The sequence below is a fragment of the Pristiophorus japonicus genome, chromosome 16 (assembly GCF_044704955.1).
Source record: "Pristiophorus japonicus isolate sPriJap1 chromosome 16, sPriJap1.hap1, whole genome shotgun sequence".
In the NCBI taxonomy this organism is placed as follows: domain Eukaryota; kingdom Metazoa; phylum Chordata; class Chondrichthyes; family Pristiophoridae; genus Pristiophorus; species Pristiophorus japonicus.
The window spans coordinates 122076623-122101951 of NC_091992.1; the positions used below are offsets into that span (position 1 = coordinate 122076623).

The 25329-nt window shown below is 46.2% G+C and overlaps 1 protein-coding gene across 1 annotated transcript in view; it reads left to right on the forward strand.

The window, feature by feature from the left end:
* LOC139226779 (dynein axonemal heavy chain 17-like) overlaps positions 1–25329 on the forward strand; it is a 1002254-nt gene that overhangs the window by 658937 nt on the left and 317988 nt on the right. The window contains exon 42 of the mRNA XM_070857781.1: positions 21743–21875. Within this exon, the coding sequence (XP_070713882.1) occupies positions 21743–21875 (133 nt within the window). The remainder of the gene's footprint in view (positions 1–21742; positions 21876–25329) is intronic.

The window sequence follows — 25329 nt, forward strand, 5'->3', positions numbered from 1 at the left end:
TACCGATTCACACGAGGCATGTAGTGAAGTCAAGGTCACTCTGGACCTGCACCTTTATTTCACAGCTCTGGAATGCTGCACTTGCCTGAGACCTGTCCTTATATACCTGTCTCTTGCAAGTGCACCCCTGGTGGTAAGGTATGCTGGTGGTTACAGGTCATATCTTATTACAGTCATGTATAGCATGTTAGGATACAGTTATATATAATAATGTAAGATACATGACAGGGTATACTAAAAAATGTTGTTCATCTAATAGAGGCATGGTAGGGCAGCTCAGTCCTGTGGAATGTACATCCTGTGCCATGTGGAAAGTCCTGGAGGCTTCTTGTGGTTTCGATGATAACATGTGCAGGAAGTATCGCCAGCCAAGCTCCGGGTTTTGGAATTTGAGCGGCGGCTGGTGTCACTGTAGTGCATCCGTGACGCTGAGAACTTCATGGATAGCACGTTTCAGGAGGTGCTCACTGTGGTGTATGAAATGATACAATGAACTCCGTACTATGAGCCAGTGACCAGGTGTAACCTGGTCAGTCTTTAATGGCTTCCAGAAGTGAAGATACAAAGGTGAAGTTCAGGTTATATACCGGGCCCAGCATGAATGTACCTATGACCCTTGGACCTCCAATGGTCGTGCCCCTCTGGTGGTGAGCAGACCATATGTACATACAGCTTTTCAAAAGTCCTCTGGCTCATTATCGATTGACTCGCACCCGTGGCTAATTCCATGGATACCGGCACGCCGTTTAATTTTACCTCCATCATTATCGGTTGGCTCTTTGTTAGGAACGCACATACACTGTTCACTTCCTCCTCGGAGCTCTCAAATGCCTCGGGCTGCATCGCCAGATCCACGCTGAATTGATCATCATCAACGTGATGTGTCGCAGCTCACTTGCTCTGCTGTGGACACGTCTGCTGAAGATGCCCCGTCTTCGCACACCCTCTGCATACATAACTGCCTGAAGCAGCACTGATGGGGTTGGTGATTGCCCCCGCAACGCCAACACGTTGAGCTCGGATTTGTGCCCAATGGCAGACTTCGAGCGGCTCCCGTTCTCACATACGCAGTCGAGTAGGCCCTCGATGGTGAACTTTGAGCGGCTCCAGTTCTTGCATACACAGTCGAGTAGGCCCTCGATGGCGAACTTTGAGCGGCTCCCGGTCTTGCAGATGCAGGCGAGTAGGCCCTGCCATGTGCAGCTCTGCCGGCCGTCAATACAATTTTGTGCACAGTACTTGCCGTGGAGTTCCTGTTTTGTCGCGATATCTGCTTCATGCTTTTCTGCGTGGACATGCAAGCCTGGGCAATGGTGATGACCTTGTTGAGGTCCGGCGTCTCCGCAGCCAGCAGCTTACTTAAGATCGCCTCGTGGTTGACCCCGATCACGAAAAAGTCACACAGCATGTCTTCCAACACAGGCCCAAATCTGCAAGGCCCTGCAAGACGTCTCAGGTCAGCAACAAATGCCGCCACGTCCTGGCCTTCTGGACGAACGAGAGTATAGAAACGATATCTGGATATGAGGATTCCTTCCGTGGGTTTAAGGTGTCCCTGAACTAGAGCACACAGTTCTTTGTAATCCTTTTCTGTAGGAAGAGTGGGTGAGAGCAGATTCTTGATGAGTGCATAGATCGTGGGTGATACGTATGCTTATCACTATAATAAATCACACATGGCCCATGCTGGAGCTGATCACCTTGTGACCATCAGGTTTAATGTAAACTCCAAAAGTGAGACCTGCAGGAGGAGCCTGCTTTATATAGAGAGGCAGCACGATGTGCAGTAATGTGTGCCTCCCGGGCTTTCCCCATCTGTTGGCTAGTACATGTAATTACATGGTACAATGCATGGTACAGAGCATGGCTGCAAATACTTCACAACATTTCCCCCCAAGTCTTAGATACGGTTTACAGGTCAAGCCTGACCGGGGGTCTGCGCTCTCTGGTTGAGCGACTGAGTTGGATGCAGGGTGTGGGCGGCCTGACCGGAGTGTTACTACCTTGCAGTGCTGCGACTCTGGTCGGACTGTCCGGTGCGACGGGTTCTGTCTCTTGGTGAACCGCTGGTCTGTTACTTATGGTTGGAAGCCGATGTCACTGTAGTCATCCAGCAGTTCTGGATCATCGGTGAACCTCAATTTGGTTTGACTGATGTGCTTCTTGCAGGTTTGGCTATTAGTGAGTCTTACCACGGATACCCTACTACCCTCTTTGCCTGCAAGCCACTTGGGGCCCGTACCAAAGTTCAGCATGAAAACAGGGTCATTGACATTGATACAATGCGTTACATTGATATGTACATTGCTTAAGACGCCGGTTTTCGACAATCTCACTTAAAACCAGGTGCACGAGGGACAACCTTGTTTTGAGGGTCCTCTTCATGAGGAGTTCGGCAGGCGGAGCCCCTATGAGTGAGTGGGGCCTCGTCCGATATGCAAGCAGCACACGAGACAGACGGGTCTGCAAGGGACCTTGCTTCACTCGCTGCATGCCCTGCTTTATGACCTGTACTGCCTGCTCAGCTTGGCCATTGGAGGCTGATTTGAACGGGGCTGACCTGACATGCTTTATGCCGTTACAGCACATAAATTCGCAAAATTCGGAACTCGTAAAGCATGGTCCATTGTCACTAACAAGGAAGTCGGGCAGGCCATGGGTGGCAATCATTGTCCGAAGGCTCTCTATTGTGGCGGTGGATGTGCTGGACGACATTATAACACATTCGATCCATTTAGAATAAGCATCAATTACAACTAGGAACATTTTTCCTAGAAAGGGACCCGCGTAGTCTACATGGATGCGGGACCAGGGTTTTGAGGGCCAGGACCACAGGCTCAGGGCTCTTCCCTGGGTGCGTTGCTGAGTTGCGTGCACGTGTTGCACCGGCATACGCATGATTCTAAGTCTACGTCGATGCCGGGCCACCACACGTGTGATCTCGCACTGGCTTTCGTTACGATGCCGCGTTTGTGTTTGTTATGGACAAATAAATCTCTGCCCTTCTTGGGCAGGACCAAGCGATTTCCCCACAAAATGCAGTCGGCCTGGACAGATAACTCGTTCTTGCAGCAGTGAAAATTGCCATGCATCTCTCCATATGTGGTTGCCCACTTTCCACTTAATATACATTTTTTCACCTGGGACAGCAGTGGGTCTTGGCTGGTCCAGATTCTTATCTGGTGACGGGTGACCCTTCGCCCTCAAAGGCTTCCATGGCCATGACCAGTTCCGCGGGCTGCTCTGCTTCACCCGGCTGAGCGTATCTGTGCAGTTATCGGTGCCTGGTCTGTGGCGGATCATGTAGTCGTAAGTGGACAGCGTTAATGCCCACCTCTGAATGCGAGCTGAGGCGTTGGTATTAATGCCTTTGCTCTCAGAGAATAACGCTGTGAGTGGCTTGTGGTCGGTTTCTAGTTTGAACCGCCGGCCAAATAGGTACTGGTGAATCTTTTTTACCACGTACACACAAGCTAGGGGCCTCCTTTTCGACCATGCTGTACCCCCTTTCAGCCTTGGAAAGGCTGCGGAACACATACGCTACAGGTTGGGGCTTACCCGACACATTAGCTTGCTGAAGCATACACCCGATCCTGTAGGATGATGCATCGCACGCTAAAACGAGATGCCTACAGGGATCATACAGCGCCAGTAGTTTGTTTGAGCACAATAAGTTTCTGGCCTTCTCGAAGGCAGTTTCTTGATTTTTACCCCAGACCCAGTCATCACCCTTACGGAGCAGTACATGTAATAGTTCAAGCAAAGTGCTCAGCCCAGGCAGAAAGTTACCAAAGTAGTTCGATAGTCCTAGGAACGAGCGCAGCTCCGTCGTGTTGCGTGGTCTTGGGGCCTTCTGGATCGCCTCCGGCTTGGAGTCTGAGGGTCTGATGCCATCTGCTGCGATTCTCCTTCCCAGGAATTCCACCTCTGATGCCAAGAAGACGCATTTGGTTCGTTTCAATCTTAGACCTACTCGATTTAGTCGGCGTAGCACCTCTTCCAGGTTATGGAGGTGTTCATCGGTGTCGTGTCTGGTGATCAAAATGTCGTCTTGGAAGACGACCGTTCCCGGGACAGATTTCAGCAGGCTCTCCATGTGTCGTTGGAAGATCGCAGCCACTGAACGGATCCCAAAGGGTATATACGAACAGCCCTTTTTGTGTGTTTATGCATGTCAGCTTCTTAGATGATTCCGCCAGCTCTTGGGTCATGTGAAATCTCCCCCATCATCTCTCTCATTGAATCTCTCAAGAATTCCAAAAGTACTTGATCGTGCTCTCATACTTTTGCGTGGGTTTGAATTAATCCAAGATAATCAACATGGATTTGTTAAGGGAGGGTCGTGTCTGTCTAACTTGATTGAATTTTTTGAGGAGGGTCGATGAGGGTAGTGCGTCTGATGTGTATATGGATTTTAGCAAGATTTTGATAAGGTTGGCAGACTGGTCACGAAAGTTAAAGCCCATGGGACCCAAGGCAAAGTGGCAAGTTGGATCCAAAATTGGCTTAGAGGCAGGAAGCAAAGGGTAATGGTCGATGGGTGATTTTTGTGACTGGAAGTCTGTTTCCAGTGGCGTTCCGCAGAGCTCAGTACTAGGTCCATTGCTTTTTGTGGTATATATCAATGATTTAGACTTGAATGTAGGGGATACGATTAAGAAATTTGCAAAGGATACAAAAATTGGCCGTGTGGTTGATAATAAAGAAGAAAGCTGCAGACTGCAGGAAGATATCAATGGACTGGTCAGGTGGGCAGAACGGTGGCAAATGGAATTCAGTCCGGAGAAGTGTGAGGAAATGCATTTGTGGAGGGCTAACAAGGCAAGGGAATACACATTAAATGGTAGGACACTTAGAAGTGTAGAGCAACAGAGGGACCTTGGAGTGCATGTCCACAGATCCCTGAAGTTAGCAGGACAGGTAAATAAGTTGGTTAAGAAGGCATACAGGATGCTTGCCTTTATTAGCTGAGGCATAGAATATAAGAGCAGGGAGGTTATGCTTGAACTGTATAAAACACTAGATACGCCGCAGCTGGAGTACTGCATGCAGTTCTGGTCACCACATTACAGGAAAGATGTGATTGCACTAGAGAAGGTACAGAGGAGATTTACGAGGATGTTTCCTGGACTAGAGAATTTTAGCTATGAGGAAAGATTGGATAGGCTGGGGTTGTTTTCTTTGAAACAGAGGAGGCTCAGGGGAGACCTTATTAAGGTGCATAAAATTATGAGGGGTCGAGATTGAGTGGATAGGAAAGACCTATTTCCCTTAGCAGAGGGGTCAACAACCAGGGGCCATAGATTTAAAGTAGTTGGTAGGAGGTTTAGAAGGGATTTGAGGAGAATTCTTTTCACCGTGAGAGGGGGTCTGGAACTCACTGCCTGAAAGGGTGGTGGAGGCAGAAACCCTCATAACATTTAAAAAGTACTTGGATATGCATTTGAAGTGCCGTAACCTACAAGGCTACGGACCAAGAGCTGGGAAGTGGGATTAGGTTGGATAGCTCTTTGTCGGCCGGCATGGATACGATGGGCTGAATGGCCTCCTTCTGTGCTGTAAATTTCTATGATTCTATGATTAGCTCATCAGAGGTACATTTTTAAGATCAGTTCTAAGCAGAGTTATTTTCAGACTGGCTCCCACAACCAGTGGAAAATAGCCTGAAATTTCTGCAGGCCCACTCTGCCAGAGCCACAACATGTGCACCGGAGCGGAACCCTCGTTGACCATTGTGCAAAGCCATTGACCACATCCCAAATTTCAGGAACAGGGTCATTTGCAAGACTGGGGTAGGTACATCATTTCCGCAAGGGCACTACGGGGGGGTTGACCACCCTGATATGTCCTTAGCAGGTTTAGTAGGACACATTTGTTCCATCTAAAGTTCGCCAAGGCCCTTCTCAGGTGTTCACTATTATATTTTACATTATATTACATTTACCTGAGGTCTGAGGGTCTCGAGCCTGAAGTCCAAAGTCTAGAGCCAAAAGTCCCATCAACGAACAGCACCCCAACCAGTCAAATTAAGATCAGTCACAGGAAAGTTAAACTTCATCCTGTGTGTCTTCCATATACTGCTTTATCCCGCAACATGCTACCCGCCACCAACTCAGTAAAACCCCAACACTGCACGAGGTAGAAAAAGCCATAAGACAGCTTAAGAACAACAAGGCTATGGGAGCATATGGAATCCCTGCTGAGGCACTAAAGTATGGCGGAAAGGCACTGTTGGCGTGAATACATGACCTCATCTCTCTCATCTGGAGGGAGGAGAACATGCCTGGAGATCTGAGAGATGCAGTGATCATGACCATCTTTAAAAAAGGGGACAAGTCATACTGCGGCAACTACAGAGGAATCTCCCTGCTATCAGCCACTGGGAAAGTTATTGCTAGAGTCCTCCCCAACCGTCTTCTCCCTGTGGCCGAGGAGCTCCTCCCGGAGTCACAGTTCGGATTTTGTCCCCTACAGGACATACGGACATGATTTTTGCAGCGCAACAGCTGCAGGAAAAATGCAGGGAACAGCGCCAGCCCTTATACATGGCCTTCTTCAACCTTACAAAGGCCTTTGACACTGTCAACCGCAAGGGTCTATGGAACATCCTCCTCCGTTTCGGATGCCTCCAAAAGTGCGTCAACATCCTCCACCTGCTCCACGATGACATGCAGGCCGTGATCCTTACCAACGGATGCATTACAGACCCAATCGACGTCCGGACCGGGGTCAAATAGGACTGCATCATTGCCCCAACCCTCTTCTCAATCTTCCTCACTGCCATGCTCCACCTCACAGTCAACAAGCTCCCCGCCGGAGTGGAACTAAACTACAGAACCAGTGGGAACCTGTTCAACCTTCGCCGTCTCCAGGCCAGGTCCAACCTCTGTCATCGAGCTACAGTACGCGGACGATGCCTGCATCTGCGCACATACAGAGGCTGAACTCCAGGACATAGTTGACATATTTACTGAGGCGTACGAAAGCATGGGCCTTACACTAAACATCCGTAAGACAAAGATCCTCCACCAGCCTGTCCTCGCCGCACAGCACTGCCCCCCCAGTCATCAAGATCCACGGCGCGGCCCTAGACAATGTGGACCATTTCCCATACCTTGGGAGCCTTTTATCAACAAGAGCAGACATTGATGACGAGATTCAACACCGCCTGCAGTGCGCTTGAGGAAAAGAGTGTTCGAAGTCCTGGCCCTTAAATCTACCACCAAGCTCATGGTCTACAGGGCTGTAGTAATACCCGCCCTCCTGTATGGCTCAGAGGCATAGACTATGTGCAGTAGACACCTCAAGTCGATGGAGAAATACCACCAACGATGTCTCCGCAAGATCCTAGAAATCCTCTGGGAGGACTGACGCACCAACATTAGCATTCTCGACCAGGCCAACATCCCCAGCATTGAAGCACTGACCACACTTGATCAGCTCCACTGGGCAGGCTACATTGTCCACATGCCAGACATGAGACTTCGAAAGCCAGCGCTCTACTCGGAACTCCTTCACGGCAAATGAACCAAAGATGGGCAGAGGAAATGTTACAAGGACACTCTCAAAGCTTCCCTGATAAAGTCCTACATCCCCACCGACACCTGGGAGTCCCTGGCCAAAGACTGCCCTAAGTGGAGGATGTGCATCCGGGAGGGCGCTGAGCACCTCGAGTCTCATTGCCGAGAGCATGCAGAAATCAAGCGCAGGCAGCGGAAAGAGCGTGCGGCAAATCTGTCCCACCCTCCCTTACCCTCAACGACTGTCTGTCCCACCTGTGACAGAGACTGTGGTTCTCGTATTGGACTGTTCAGCCACCTAAGGACTCATTTTAAGAGTGGAAGCAAGTCTTTCTCGATTTCGAGGGACTGCCTATGATGATGATATGTTTGACAGAACATTGACAATGCTGTCCAGTGAACATTAAGAATCATCATCACCAGTGTCTGAAGTGCTGCTTCAGGATCAACGCATGGATATAATGGATACAGTAGTGCAATGGATATGGTACTGAATTAGCACCCTTTTCATCTGTTGTCCTCCCTATCCTGGTGAGAGCAGGGTGACAGCAGCACGAAAATCAGCAAGACTTGCATCTTGCCAAGATCTTGTGAGAGACCCACCCGATGCAATCTTTAGTCTAACCTTGAAATAGGTATCCAGTTTTCCCGCCCTGAAGCATAATGAGCCTCATAATAATATACAAATAAGCTTCTTGTGCTGCTTGCAGGACTCCCAAGCCATTGCTGATGTTATTTCTTGAACAAGCCCACAATCAGTGGTCTTTGCAAGTCGGGAAGATTGCATTTTGAGCGCTATTTAAAGAGATCCTTATCTGTTGTAATGTAAATCACTGGAAGGTATTTTGCTTGCTATTTGATAGTCGGAGATAGTGGTTCTTTTGGATTTCTGCACCTATTGCTATTGCTGAGACTGCCTCCACATCGAGTGCACTGATAAGGGGTTTCTGTCAGCGGTCAGGTTGGTATCATGGGAGTGGTGTATGGAGTACTACTGTGTCTGAAGGAGGAGGAAACATCACATAAAGCTGAAGCTATAGATGGGTGTGGAGACAAGGAACAAGGAAGAGAGTGAGAAGGTCTCCATACCCAATCCAAGTTTTCAAAACCCAAATCTTGTACTTGCAGTTTTATGAAGAACAGTGGTTAAGGAAGTTGCGCTTCTCCAGAGTGGCAGTCTCGGAGTTGTGTCACTTCCTGCAGCAGGAACAGCAGCCCACTGCCACAGCACATGGAGCTTAGCCTCTGGCAGCAAAAGTGATAACTGCCCTCAACAGGCTTGTTCCAGGCTGCAACAGGCAACATCATGAACATTAGCCAAGGTGCAGTCCATGTCTTCATTGCACAGGTTATGGATGCACTGTTTGCCAAGACTAATGACTTCATTCAGTTCCCCATAGATATCCGCAAGCAGCAAGATAGGTCTCTGGGATTTGCTAAGATAGCAGGCTTCCCCTGGTGCAGGGCATAGTCAGTTGCACCCACAATGCCCTGTGGGCTTCTATGGAAGACTCTGGCATTGATGTCAACTGCAAGGGCTACCACTCATTCAACATTGCAGCTGGTCTACATGCAAATGTGTGTCCAATTCTTGGACAACTACTGTGATGATTTTATCCTTTACCAGTCCTCCATCCCCCCAATATTCGACCACAATAGATTTTGAGGAGGGCTTTTAAAAAATTAATTCTTGGGATGTGGGCAAGGCTGGCATTTATTGCGCATCCATAGTTGCTCTTGAGAAGGTGGTCGTGAGCATTAATCTTGAACTGCTTGAATCAGCTTTGTAACGGTTTGATACAACGGAGTGGTTTGAAAAGCTATTTCAGTGGGTAATTAAGAGTCAACCACATTGGTATGGTGCTGAAGTTGTATACAGGCCAGACCAGGTAAAGATGGCAAATTTCCTTTGCTAAAGGGCATTTTTGAAGTAGATGGATTTTTACAACAATCACTTTTTATGATACCAGATTTTTATTTCCAGATTTTTATATATTTTTTTATTTAATTCAAATTCTTGAACTGTCATGGTGGGACTTCAAATCATGTTTTCTAGATTATTAGTCTAGGCCTCTAGATTATGAGTCCAGTAACATAACAACTATTCTACTATGTCCATCTACCCGGGGAGAAAGGTTATCTGCTCCAGATGTGACTGATGATACCACTGTGCAACCTAACTTCTGTGGTGGAATCAAGCTGCTGAAATAGAGTTTCGACTGATACCAAAGCAAAATACTGCAGATTCTGGAATCTGAAATAAAAACAGAAAATGCGGTTTCTCTCCACAGATGCTGCTTGACCTGCTGAGATTTCCAGCATTTTCTGTTTTTATATTAGAGGTTCTACTGTCTGGACTGATCCGAAGATATACACAGTGCAATGTATTTGCTTCATGGGTTCTTTGCTTAAGAATTCATAGCAACGGATTGCTATTAAGAACTAGTTGGTTCATTAGCAAAGGTTTAACAATCACACTACACATTACCAGTTCATCTACTAGGCTCACAACCGCATGCTTCATCGTGGATTCCCTAAACGCAACTGACTGGGGTTTTATTGAGTCTTGTGAACATCACGTGACTGGCTAAGCCACTCACAATTCTAAAAACCTGTGAGCATACTCACAGGTACATACATTGCACACAGTACAGTTGGTGTACGGCGCTAACTTTACCATCCAATGGGGAGCCCAAAGCATGAAGAGGAAGACTCTGAGGTCAACAGGGATGGCAGGTGTAAAGTCCTGACCCTGCAGTACAGACTTACACGAGGCACATGCTGAAGTCAAGGTCACTCTGGACCTGCACCTTTATTTCACAGCTCTCGAGTGCCACACTTGCCTGAGACCTGCCTTTATATACCTATGTGGAACAGGTATGCAGTGTCTCCTGCAAGTGCACCCCTGGTGGTAAAGTATGCTTGTGGTTCCAGGTCATATCTAGTTACAGTCATGTATAGCATGGTAAGATACAGTTATATACAGTAGTGTGAGATACATGACATCACCCTCCCCCAAGGTCTTATTGTCTTTATAGATTCAGTCTCTCAGGTGGTCTACGCTCTCGCATGGAACGTCTTAGTTGTGGTTCAGTTGTTTGCCTTGGTGCCTGTTTTTCTTTCGGTGTGATTGCTGATATCTCGCCTGGGTTGTCTGTTGAGACTGCCCTTTCCTCAGTTTGTTCCCTCTGTCTGTTCACCAGGTGTGTTGTGAGTTCCACATTGTAGTCTGCTTCTGGTTCTGCAGTGTTGTTGGTGAACCTACTTTTTACTTGGTCTACATGCCTCTGGCAGATTTGGCCATTGTTCATTTGTACAACCAGTAGCCTGTTTCCTTCCTTGCCTGTTACTGTCCCTGCAAGCCATTTGGGACCCCTGCCATAGTTTAGCACAAACACTTTGTCCCCTTTCTCATTCCACCTCCCCCTCGAATTTTGGCCATGGTACTCAGTTAGCTTCCGGCGCTTTGCCGCAACAATTTCATGCATATCTGGGAGGATTAACGAGAGCCTAGTCTTTAAGGTCCGCTTCATCAGTAGTTGCGCGGGGGAAACCCCAGTCAATGAATGCGGACGAGATCTGTATGCCAGCAGCAGTCGCAACAGGCGGCTCTGCAGCATGGGACCTTGGATTTTTAGTATGCCTTGTTTAACGATTTGCACTGCTCGCTCCGCCTTGCCATTGGAGGCCGACTTGAACGGTGCCGTCTTAATGTGATTTATGCCGTGGTCAACTATAAAATCTTGAAATTCTGCGCTGGTGAAGCACGGACCATTATTACTGACCAATATGTCAGGAATTCCGTGCGTTGCAAACATGGTTCTAAGGCTCTCCACAGTGGTGGAGGTGGTGCTCGAGTTTAAAATGGTGCACTCGATCTACTTTGAAAATGCATCGACGACTATGAGGAACATTTTGCCCATGAATGGGCCGCATAGTCTACATGTACCCGCGACCACGGTTTGGTGGACCAGGGCCAGGGGCTTAGGGGGGCCTCCCTGGGGGCATTACTGAGTTGGGCACAAATGGTGCACCGCCGGACGCAGAGCTCCAAATCCGCGTCAATGCCAGGCCACCAGACGTGGGATCTGGCTATGGCCTTCTTAAGGACAATCCCCGGGTGCTCACGGTGGAGCTCCCGGACAAACACCTCTCTGCCTCGCAAGGGCATAACAACTCGGCTGCCCCACATCAGGCAGTCTGCCTGTAGTGATAGTTCATGCATGCGCCTATGGAAAGGTTTGATCACCTCAGAGCAGGCATCATGGGCCTCTGCCCTGTCACCAGTTAAAACACATCTTTTGACTAAGGATAACATGGGTTCGCTGTTCGTCCAGGCTCTGATTTGGTGAGCCGTCATGGGCGAACCTATGGATTCAAAGGCATTGATTGCCATGACCATCTCCCAGTCCTGTTCGTCGGACTCTTCAGTGGTCGCCAGGATTAGCCTGCTAAGGCTACACAATAAGGCACAGACCAGGCACAGTTGTCTGTGCCTGGTCTGTGCCTTATTGTGTAGTCGTAAGACGCCAGCATGAGTGCCCACCGCTGAATGCGCGCCAAGGCGTTGGCATTTATTGCCTTGCACTCAGATAGCAGGGACGTGAGGGGTTCTAACGCGAACTTGGCCCAAAAAAGGTATTGGTGCATCTTTTTGACGCCGTACACGCACGCGAGCGCCTCCTTCTCAATCATACCGTACCCGCGCTCCGCCCGCGAAAGTGACCTGGAGGCATAAGCAATGGGTTGTAATTTACCCGCATCATTGACATGCACCCAACCCCGTATGCTGATGCATCAGATGTAAGAACTAGCTTTTTATCTGGGTCAAACACTGTTGGAACATAGAAGGTTGCGTGCCTTATTGAAGACGCGTTCCTGGGCGTCCCCGCCAAAACCAATCACACCCCTTTCTGAGTAGCACGTGGAGAGGCTCCAGCAGCGTGCTCAAGTTCTGCATAAAGTTCCCAAAGTAATTTAGTAGCCGGAGAAAGGCACGCAGTTCCGAGACATTCCGGGGCCTGGGTGCCAGACGAATTGCTTCGGTTTTTGATTCTGTTGGGCGAATTCCATCAGCGGCAAACCTTCTGCCCAAAAATTCAACCTCGGGCGCGAGAAACAGACACTTGGATTTCTTAACTCCAAGGCCTACCTGATCCAATCGACTTAGTACTTCCTCCAAATTGCAGAGATGGGAGTCGGTGTCCCTGCCCGTGATGAGTATGTCATCTTGAAACACAACTGTCCCTGGGATGGACTTGAGCAGACTCTCCATGTTGCGCTGGAATATAGCAGCTGCCGACCTGATGCCGAATGGGCATCGATTGTACATAAAAAGGCCTCAATATGTGTTGATGGTGGTGAGTAGCTTAGACTCTTCGGTCAGTTCTTACGTCATATACGCAGATGTGAGATCTAGTTTCGAGAAAAGTTTTCCTCCAGCCAATGTGGCAAATAGGTCCTCCGCTCTGGGCAGCGAGTATTGGTCCTGTAGGGAGACTCTGTTTATGGTAGACTTGTAATCACCACAGATTCGTATGGATCCATCAGGCTTCATGGCGGGGACGATGGGACTTGCCCAGTCGCTAAATTCCATGGGTGAGAAAATGCCTTCCTGCAGAAGTCAGTCCAGTTCGTGTTCAATCTTTTCCCTCATCACATAAGGCACAGCTCTAGCCTTGTGATGGACCAGTCTGGCATCCTGTGTGTTGTAGATTTTAACTTTAGCCCATTTGAAGGTGCCCACACCTGGCTGAAAGAGATGTTCAAAACGACTTAGAACTGTTGAGCAGGAGGTCCGTTCCTCTGACTACGTGGCGTGAACATCATCCCATTTCCAATTTAGTTTTGCCAGCCAGCTTCTCCCCAACAGTGCTGGGAGATCTCCGGGGACAATCCGCAGGGTAAGTCGGTTCACCGTCCCTTTGTGTGTGACGGAGAGCATGGCGCTGCCAAGGACTGGGATGATTTCTTTGGTATAGATCCTTAGTTTGGTGTCGATCCTTGTGAGTTTTGGTCTGTTGCTTTTGTGCGGCCACAGCTGTTCAAATTGTTGGACGCTCATGAGGGAAAATAGATGCAGGAGTAGGCCATTCGGCCCTTCTAGCCTGCACCGCCATTCAATGAGTTCATGGCTGAACATGCAACTTCAGTACCCCATTCCTGCTTTCTCGCCATACCCCTTGATCCCCCTAGTAGTAAGGACTTCATCTAACTCCTTTTTGAATATATTTAGTGAATTGGCCTCAACAACTTTCTGTGGTAGAGAATTCCACAGGTTCACCACTCTCTGGGTGAAGAAGTTTCTCCTCATCTCGGTCCTAAATGGCTTACCCCTTATCCTTAGACTGTGACCCCTGGTTCAGGACTTCCCCAACATTGGGAACATTCTTCCTGCATCTAACCTGTCTAAACCCATCAGAATTTTAAACATTTCTATGAGGTCCCCTCTCATTCTTCTGAACTCCAGTGAATACAAGCCCAGTTGATCCACTCTTTCTTGATAGGTCAGTCCCGCCATCCCGGGAATCAGTCTGGTGAACCTTCGCTGCACTCCCTCAATAGCAAGAATGTCCTTCCTCAGGTTCGGAGACCAAAACTGTACACAATACTCCAGGTGTGGCCTGACCAAGGCCCTGTACAACTGTAGCAACACCTCCCTGCCCCTGTACTCAAATCCCCTCGCTATGAAGGCCAAAATGCCATTTGCTTTCTTAACCGCCTGCTGTACCTGCATGCCAACCTTCAATGACTGATGTACCATGACACCCAGGTCTCGTTGCACCTCCCCTTTTCCTAATTTGTCACCATTCAGATAATAGTCTGTCTCTCTGTTTTTACCACCAAAGTGGATAACCTCACATTTATCCACATTATACTTCATCTGCCATGCATTTGCCCACTCACCTAACCTATCCAAGTCACTCTGCAGCCTCATAGCATCCTCCTCGCAGCTCACATTGCCACCCAACTTAGTATCATCCGCAAATTTGGAGATACGACATTTAACCCCCTCGTCTAAATCATTAATGTACAGTGTAAACAGCTGGGGCCCCAGCACAGAACCTTGCGGTACCCCACTAGTCACTGCCTGCCATTCTGAAAAGTACCCATTTACTCCTACTCTTTGCTTCCTGTCTGACAACCAGTTCTCAATCCATGTCAGCACACTACCCCCAATCCTATGTGCTTTAACTTTGCACATTAATCTCTTGTGTGGGACCTTGTTGAAAGCCTTCTGAAAGTCCAAATATACCACATCAACTGGTTCTCCCTTGTCCACTCTACTGGAAACATCCTCAAAAAATTCCAGAAGATTTGTCAAGCATGATTTCCCTTTCACAAATCCATGCTGACTTGGACCTATTATGTCACCTCTTTCCAAATGCGCTGCGATGACATCCTTAATAATTGATTCCATCATTTTACCCACTACCGATGTCAGGCTGACCGGTCAAAAATTCCCTGTTTTCTCTCTCCCTCCTTTTTTAAAAAGTGGGGTTACATTGGCTACCCTCCACTCGATAGGAACTGATCCAGAGTCAATGGAATGTTGGAAAATGACTGTCAATGCATCTGCTATTTCCAAGGCCACCTCCTTACGTACTCTGGGATGCAGTCCATCAGGCCATGGGGATTTATCGGCCTTCAATCCCATCAATTTCCCCAACACAATTTCCCGACTAATAAGGATTTCCCTCAGTTCCTCCTCCTAACTAGACCCTCTGACCCCTTTTATATCCGGAAGGTTGTGTATGTCCTCCTTAGTGAATACCGAACCAAAGTACTTGTTCAATTGGTCCGCCATTTCTTTGTTCCCCGTTATGACGTCCCCTGATTCTGACTGCAGGGGACCTACGTTTGTCTTTACTAACCTTTTTCTCTTTACATATCTATAGAAACTTTTGCAATCCGTCTTAATGTTCCCTGCAAGCTTCTTCTCGTACTCCATTTTCCCTGCCCTAATCAAACCCTTTGTCCTCCTCTGCTGAGTTCTAAATTTCTCCCAGTCCCCGGGTTCGCTGCTATTTCTGGCCAATTTGTATGCCACTTCCTTGGCTTTAATACTATCCCTGATTTCCCTTGATAACCACGGTTGAGCCATCTTCCCTTTTTTATTTTTACGACAGACAGGAATGTACAATTGTTGTAGTTCATCCATGCAGTCTCTAAATGTCTGCCATTGCCCATCCACAGTCAACCCCTTTAGTATCATTCGCCAATCTATCCTAACCAATTCACGCCTCATACCTTCAAAGTTACCTTTCTTTAAGTTCTGGACCATGGTCTCAGAATTAACTGTTTCATTCTCCATCCTAATGCAGAATTCCACCATATTATGGTCACTCTTCCCCAAGGGGCCTCGCACAACGAGATTGCTAATTAATCCTCTCTCATTACACAACACCCAGTCTAAGATGGCCTCCCCCCTAATTGGTTCCTCGACATATTGGTCTAGAAAACCGTCCCTTATGCACTCCAGGAAATCCTCCTCCACCATATTGCTTCCAGTTTGGTTAGCCCAATCTATGTGCATATTAAAGTCACCCATTATAACTGCTGCACCCTTATTGCATGCACCCCTAATTTCCTGTTTGATGCCCTCCCCAACATCACTACTACTGTTTGAACGTCTGTACACAACTCCCACTCACGTTTTTTGCCCTTTGGTGTTCTGCAGCTCTACCCATATAGATTCCACATCATCCAAGCTAATGTCCTTCCTAACTGTTGCATTAATCTCCTCTTTAACCAGCAATGCTACCCCACCTCCTTTTCCTTTTATTCTATCTATCCTGAATGTTGATTACCCCTGGATGTTGAGTTCCCAGCCCTGATCATCCTGGAGCCACGTCTCTGTAATCCCAATCACATCATATTTGTTAACATCTATTTGCACAGTTAATTCATCCATCTTATTATGGATACTCCTTGCATTTATCCACAAAGCCTTCAGGCTTGTTTTTTTAACACCCTTTGTCCTTTTAGAATTTTGCTGTACAGTGGCCCTTTTTGTTCTTTGCCTTGGGTTTCTCTGCCCTCCACTTTTCCTCATCTCCTTTCTGTCTTTTGCTTTTGTCTCCTTTTTGTTTCCCTCTGTCTCCCTGCATTGGTTCCCATCCCCCTGCCATATTAGTTTAACTCCTCCCCAACAGCACTAGCAAACACTCCGCCTCGGACATTGGTTCCGGTCCTGCCCAGGTGCAGACCGTCCGGTTTGTACTGGTCCCACCTACCTCAGAACCCGTTCCAATGCCCCAGGAATTTGAATCCCTCCCTGCTGCACCACTGCTCAAGCCATATATTCATCTGCACTATCCTGCGATTCCTACTCTGACTAGCACGTGGCACTGGTAGCAATCCCGAGATTACTACTTTTGAGGTCCTACTTTTTAATTTAGCTCCTAGCTCCTTAAATTCGTTTCGTAGGACCTCATCCCTTTTTTTTTTACCTATGTCGTTGCTACCAATGTGCACCACGACAACTGGCTGTTCTCCCTCCCTTTTTAGAATGTCCTGCATCCGCTCTGAGACATCCTTGACTCTTGCACCAGGGAGGCAACATACCATCCTGGAGTCTCGGTTGCGGCCGTTCCTCAAAGAACTCTAGCAAATTTGTCAAACATGATTTCCCTTTCATAAAACCATGCTGACTTTGCTTGACCGTATTATGCTTTTCCAAATGTCCTGCTACTGCTTCCTTGATAATGGACTCCAGCATTTTCCCAAGGACAGATGTTAGGCTAATTGGTCTATAGTTTCCTGCTTTTTGTCTGCCTCCTTTTTTAAATAGAGACAAAAGCAAAAGACAGAAAGGAGATGAGTAAAAGTGGAGGGCAGAGAAACCCAAGGCAAAAAACAAAAAGGGCCACTGAATATAAAAGGGCTGCAGGAGGGGTCAAAACTAAAAATCATGGTTTAAAAACTAGTATTAAAACACTTTACCTAAACGCATGCAGCATTCGAAACAAAGTAAATGAGTTGACGGCACAAATCATTACAAATGGGTATGATTTGGTGGCCATTACAGAAATGTGGTTGCAGGGTGGCCAAGACTGGGAATTAAACATACAGGGGGTATCTAACAATTTGAAAAGATAGACAAGAAGGGAAAGGAGGTGGGATAGCTCTGTTGATAAAGGATGATATCAAGGCAGTTGTGAGAGTCGATATTGGCTCCAATGAACAAAATATTGAATCATTGTGGGTGGAGATTGGAGATAGTAAGGGGAAAAAGTCACTGGTGGGCGTAGTTTATAGGCCCCCAAATAATAACTTCACGGTGGGGTGGACAATAATCAAGGGAATAATGGAGGCATGTGAAAAAGGAACGGCAGTAATCATGGGGGATTTTAATCTACATATCGATTGGTCAAATCAAATTGCATGGGGTAGCCTGGAGGAGGAATTCATAGAAGCATATGGGATTGTTTCTTAGAACAGTATGTTACAGAACCTACAAGGGAGCAAGCTATCTTAGATCTGGTCCTGTGTAATGAGACAAGAATAATAAACGATCTCCTAGTAAAAGATCCTCTCGGAATGAGTGATCATAGTATGGTTGAATTCGTAATACAGGTTGAGGGTGAGGAAGTAGTGTCTCAAACGTGCGTATTATGCTTAAACAAAGGGGACTACAGTGGAATGAGGGCAGAGTTGGCTAAAGTAAACTGGGAACACAGACTAAACGGTGGCACAATTGAGGAACAGTGGAAGACTTTTAAGGAACTCTTTCATAGTGCTCAACAAAAATATATTCCAGTGAAAAAGAAGGGCGGTAAGAGAAGGGATAACCAGCCGTGGATAACCAAGGAAATAAAGGAGAGTATCAAATTAAAAACCAATGCGTATAAGGTGGCCAACTAGTGGGAAACTAGAAGATTGGGAAAATTTTAAATGACAGCAAAGAATGACTAAGAAAACAATAAAGAAAGGAAAGATAGATTACGAAAGTAAACTTGCGCAAAACATAAAAACAGATAGTATAAGCTTTTACCGATATATAAAACGGAAAAGAGTGACTAAAGTAAATGTTGGTCCCTTAGAAGATGAGAAGGGGGATTTAATAATGGGAAATGTGGAAGTGGCTGAGACCTTAAACAATTATTTTACTTCGGTCGTCACAGTGGAAGACACAAAAACCATGCCAAAAATTGCTGGTCACGGGAATGTGGGAAGAGAGGACCTTGAGACAATCACTATCACTAGTGGGGTAGTGCGGGACAGGCTAATGGATCTCAAGGTAGACAAGTCCCCTGGTCCTGATGAAATGCATCCCAGGGTATTAAAAGAGATGGTGGAATTTATAGCAGATGCATTCGTTATAATCTACCAAAATTCTCTGGACTCTGGGGAGGTACCATCGGATTGGAAAGCAGCTAATGTAACGCCTCTGTTTACAAAAGGGGGCAGACAAAAGGTAGGTAACTATAGGCCGGTTAATTTAACATCTGTAGTGGGGAAAATGCTAGAAGCGATCATTAAGGAAGAAATAGCGGGACATCTAGATAGGAATCATGCAATCAAGAAGACGCAACATGGATTCATGAAGGGGAAATCATGTTTAACTAATTTACTGGAATTCTTTGAGGATATAACGAGCATGGTGGATAGAGGTGTACCGATGGATGTGGTGTATTTAGATTTTCAAAAGGCATTCGATAAGGTGCCACACAAAAGGTTACTGCAAAAGATAAAGGTACGCGGAGTCAGAGGAAATGTATTAGCATGGATAGAGAATTGGCTGGCTAACAGAAAGCAGAGAGTCGGGATAAATGGGTCCTTTTCGGGTTGGAAATCGGTGGTTAGTGGTGTGCCACAGGGATCGGTGCTGGGACCACAACTGTTTACAATATACATAGATGACCTGGAAGAGGGGACAGAGTGTAGTGTAACTAAAATTTACAGATGACACAAAGATTAGTGGGAAAGCGGGTTGTGTAGAGGGCACAGAGAGGCTGCAAAGAGATTTAGATAGGTTAAGCGAATGGGCTAAGGTTTGCAGATGGAATACAATGTCGGAAAATGTGAGGTCATCTACCTTGGAAAAAAAAACAGTAAAAGGGAATATTATTTGAATGGGGAGAAATTACAACATGCTGCGGTGCAGAGGGACCTGGGGGTCCTTGCGCATGAATCCCAAAAAGTTAGTTTGCAGGTGCAGCAGGTAATCAGGAAGGCGAATGGAATGTTGGCCTTCATTGTGAGAGGGATGGAGTACAAAAGCAGGCAGGTCCTGCTGCAACTGTACAGGGTATTGGTGAGGCCACACCTGGAGTACTGCGTGCAGTTTTGGTCACCTTACTTAAGGAAGGATATACTAGCTTTGGAGGGGGTACAGAGACGATTCACTAGGCTGATTCCGGAGATGAGGGGGTTACCTTATGATGATAGATTGAGTAGACTGGGTCTTTACTCGTTGGAGTTCAGAAGGATGAGGGGTGATCTTATAGAAACATTTAAAATAATGAAAGGGATAGACAAGATAGAGGCAGAGAGGTTGTTTCCACTGGTCGGGGAGACTAGAACCAGGGGGCACAGCCTCAAAATACGGGGGAGCCAATTTAAAACTGAGTTGAGAAGGAATTTCTTCTCCCAGAGGGTTGTGAATCTGTGGAATTCTCTGCCCAGGGAAGCAGCTGAGGCTAACTCATTGAATGTATTCAAATCACTGATAGATAGATTTTTAACCAATAAGGGAATTAAGGGGTTATGGGGAGCGGGCAGGTAAGTGGAGCTGAGTCCATGACCAGATCAGCCATGATCTTGTTGAGTGGCGGAGCAGGCTCGAGGGGCTAGATGGCCCAGTCCTGTTCCTAATTCTTATGTTCTTGCCAGTCAGTGCTGACCAGTCATGTTCAATATATGTTCAAAATTTGTTCCCCACCCCCTCACCCCACCACCCCTGCAAAGCAGTGCCTTAGAGGCAGTGCATTTTATGCTGAGCATCGAGATCACCCCTTTCCCTAAAGTTTTACTCTGGGAGATTAAGATCTAAAATGCCCAGAAAAATAGGAGTTAATTACCTAAGTAGTATTTAGTTCCTGTCTTCCCTGGACATATCAGATCCCCATTGTGATTTTTCACTCAGGCTGCTGTCTCTTCAGCTAATTATTCTGTCACAGAAAATCCAAAAGCCAGTGATTTGCATTCAGTCACTGATTGGAGATTGTTGATGTCTCAGGGCATTGCCTTAATCAATCATCAAGGACTTACCAGCAGTCGGTTTTGGATGTTTGAAGTTTGTAATTCAAGGGTGGCCCAGGGTCTAAGGTAACACTCATATATACAGCTCATCATGCATTCTTTTTAAGGCCTTGCACGAAGCCTCAAAACAGATTCTATTGTGGAATAACATATTAAGTGATATTATGATATAACTGTAACCCCAATAACATTTATCAGAAACATCTCGGATGCATTTCAATGTGTGTGGAAGGAATTGCTGTGTGGGGAGCTGGATGCCAAGTTGGAGCCCATGTCAGGCAAGGAAGAAAACAGTAAGGTGTGCATTATGTTACCTTGCCTGACCTGCTGAGGATGTGGAGCTTCTTGCAGCACTGTTCTGCAGTACTGGGGGTGAGAACCAGTGCCACCTCCCTCCATGTGATAATTCTGGATGACTTGGTACTCTATCCATCTTACCTTCAGTGTCTCCTAGGAGGGCTTGCAGGTCTAACTGAATTAAGTTACGCATTCTTCACTGGCTTGGTACTATGCGCTGCTGCCCTCTGGGCACAGATGGTACTTGAGTATTCATAATTCTGTCCAAGTGAAATAAAAATATTAGATATGTGGCAAAGTAATTCGAGAGAGACTTCAAAGAGTCAAGCACTGTTCCTATTTTACCTGCTTGTCCCCCAGTTAACTTTTGAAGAACGCAATCAGAACAGAGAATTTTAAAAACTGCACAGAAGTTTTCTGTTGGCTTAGCTGCTTGCATCAGTTTTACACCAATGTCTCTAACAATGGGTATGCAAATGAGCATAGGCAAGAAACTTCTGTGAGTCTCCCGCTAGAGGCCACAATCAGATGATACCCTTTTTTCAAAGTGCAACAGTAGTATAAATCACGTTGAAGAAATTCCAGGCTTAAACATTCATTTACTGGTGCAGCGCATTATTAGTCGTTTAACTTTAAATTAAAATAACTAGTACAAATATTTAAATTTTGAAGCATTACAATAAATTTTCAGTCAGGCTGCGTTTTGTTTGACTTTGTAGGTAATGCAATCCCTGAAAGCTACCTATCTGAACCAGAAACGAAAAGCCATTTGTATAGATCTTGATCCTAAAGCTGTGACCTGTGATGAACTGTTTGGAATTATTAACCCAACTACGAGGGAATGGAAAGATGGTAATCAGTTTGTTTTTTCTAATTAACTACTATGCTCAAGAAGGGAAATGGAAATGATATTCCTATGGTGGATAGCCTCCCTACATTGTCAATTGCTGTTTTAAAGTTCATCTGTAGAGTCCGTGGGGAGGTGAATTTTCTTGGGATTTCTTCCACTCTGCCACCTTAATTTTGGCAGAAGTTTGAACTAAACCCTGTTTGCATGCAAAAGAGTTTTTGCCGAACCTCTGCTGAGGTTAGAGGAGCAGAACGGGAGAAACCATGAGGAAATTCACCCTAAACGTGAAATTCTAAAGGCACTTAATATGAAAGCGGTGTATTTGTTTTAGTATGTTTGGAGAATGAATATGTCATTTTTATGCTGATTTAACAGCCATGCAGAAAATGATAGTCTAAGCATTAACACACATTTAGTCAGTTCTCAAATTCAAACATATAGGCTAGAAATTACATTTTTGGTCATCGCGGTATTTTTCCGCCAAAAATACCGCTATGGCTCGACTATGATTCTGAGGCCTAACATTCGGGATAAAAAGCGCCCAGCAGTAAAAATCGGGATGGCACAAGGATTTGTGGCGCAAACCGCAAATTTTCTGCAACATTTCTCCAAGGCTGATACCGCTGCAAGTTGGGCCTAAGGACAAGGGAAAACACCCCAAAAAAATCACAAAAAAGAAAAAAAATCACAAAACATTCACGACACTTAACTATCGAATCGCTGCAAAAGAATTAAAAAATAAAAACTTTAACTTACTTTTTTTTGCAGGTCTTCATACCTAGGGCTGCAACGTAGGTTTTTCCCGGGCATTTTGTTTTCATTCTATCTATGGGTGCGCTGCGAGCCAAAGCACTTTTTCGAGTCTTGCATGCCGGCGGTCCGCACCCCAGCGGTACTTAAAAACCGCTGGTGCTAAGACTCCTAAAATTTCCTGGTTCGCCGTTTCTCGCCAAAAACGCCGAAATATCGCCGAAAAACCGGGCGCAAGGTTGGTGAATTTCCAGCCCATGTTCTTACTTGGTACATCTTTTGTGCTAGTGGAGGAAAACGAACAACTGAGCTATTTAACTTAAGTAACACTGCATGATACAAATTACCTGGTGTACTTTCATATTTATAAAAGTGCATTCACACTTTTACTGCAGTGACATTGCAAAGTGAAATTGCTTCACATCAATACTGCAGTTATCACAAAATCAAAAGATTATTATAGATGAGGAAGGGAAGTATATCCTTCCTTAGGCAAGGAGACCAAAACTGTAAATAGTACTCCAGATGTGGTCTCACCAAAGCCCTATATCATTACAGTGAGACTTCTGTCCTCTTATTCTCAAATCCTTTTGTAATAAAGGCTAACATACCATTTGCTTTCCTAATTGTTTGCTATACTTGCATGTTAACTTTCTGTGATTCATATACAAGGACACCTAGGTCCCTCTGAATACCAACATTTCCCAGTCTCTCACCATTTAAATGATATTCTGCTTTTCTATTTTTCCTATCAAAGTGGATAACTTCACATTTCTCCACATTATATACCATCTGCCATGTTCTTGTCCAATCACTTAACGTGCCTAAATCCTTTTGCAGCCTCCTTGCATCCGCCTCACAGCTTATTTTCCCATCTAACTTTGTATCGTCTGCAAATTTGGATATATTACACTCCATTCCCTCAGCTAATTCATTGATGTAGATTGTAAATAGCTGAGACTCAAGCACTAATCCTTGCAGTACCTCACTAGTTGCAGCGTGCCAACCCCAAAATGACCTGTTTATTCCTACTCTCTGTTTTCTGTCCATTAATCAGTCCTCAATCCGTGCTGATATATTACCCTCAATTCCATGAGCCTTGATTTTGTATAATAAGCTCTTGTGTGGCTTATTGAAAATCCAAACACACTACATACCCCTTATCCACCATACCAATTACAACCTCAAAAGCATGTCATTGGCTGTAACTTTGGGACGTCCTGAGGTTGTGAAAGGAGCTATATAAATGCAAGTTTTTCTTTTCTTTAAGACCCCAGTTTCAGACAACTAAATCACTTTCAAATTCAATATAAAATTCTATCATATTATGCCTCTGTCTCGTTGCACAATACTAGATCTAAAATAGCCTGTTCCCTAGTTGGTTCCTAGTTGGTTCCTTGACATTTGATCTTGAAAACGATCTTGAATTACACATATACACACACATATTCCTACTGTCCTTCTTTCTCCTTCCTGTTGGTCCTCTCGCCCTGGGTTTTATAGGATGCAGTGTAGGCCTCATGAACTCGCTGTTGGCTCGTGCTGCTCCTTCCCTGGGCCACGATCCCGCTGTTGGTCCTGAGCCTCGACCTACATTTCTCGCCGCTTCCCACCTCCGGGCCTCGCCGGTCTCGACCTCCGCTCCTCGCCAGCCATCAAACCTCCCGCTGCCCACCAGCCTCCAGACCTCCCACTGCTCGCCGACCTCCGAACCTCGCCGCTGCTCCCGCTGCTCGCCGACCTCTGAGGCCTCCTGCTGCTCCCGCTGCTCGCTCGGACGTCGGTGAGACCACACTTACAGTGCTGCATACAGTTTTGGGCTCCATATTTAAGGAGGGATATATTTATATTTGATGCAATTCAGAAAAGGTTCACGAGATTGATTCCTGAGATGAAGAGGTTGTCTTATGAAGAAAGGTTGTGCAGGTTGGGTCTATAATCATTGGAGTTTAAAAGAATGAGAGGTGATCCTATTGAAACAGTTAAGATTCTGAGGGGGCTTGACAGGATAAATGCAGAGAGGCTGTTTCCCCTCGTGGGGGAATCTAGAATTAGGGGGCAGTTTCAGAATAAGGGGTTGCCCATTTAAAACAGAGATGAGGAGGAATTTCTTCTCTCAGAACGTCGTGAATCTTTGGAATTCTCTACCCCAGAGAGCTGTGGAGGCTGGGTCATTGAATATATTTAAGGTGGAGATGGTCAGATTTTTGAACAATAGGGGAATCAAGGGTTATGGAGAGCAGACAGGAAAGTGGAGTTGAGGCCAAGATCAGATCAGCCATGATCTTATTGAATGGCGGAGCAGGCTCGAGAGGCCAAATGGGCTACTCTTGCTCCTATTTCTTATATTCTTTAAATATCCCGACTGAAAACACATAATCGATGACGTCATCAGACCTGTACCAGTTAATAGGGCCGGGTAACGCACAGGCCTGCATCAATAGGCACCATTATTGGAAAGTTGATCTCAGGAGTGGGATGGAATGAGGAACAGGGTCGAGACCCGCCATGGCGACTGTCCGCACCTGACTCACCCAGGTACAGAAAATTCCCGCCAGTGTTTTGGTCGACCCAGAGCTAAGCTTCAAAGCAATCCCATTCGTCATCTGGACTACTTACTTCCACCTCTGTAACATTGACCTCCTGCACCTGTACTACTGCTGAAATCCTTAGCCATGCTTTTGTGACCTCAAGACTCGACTTCTC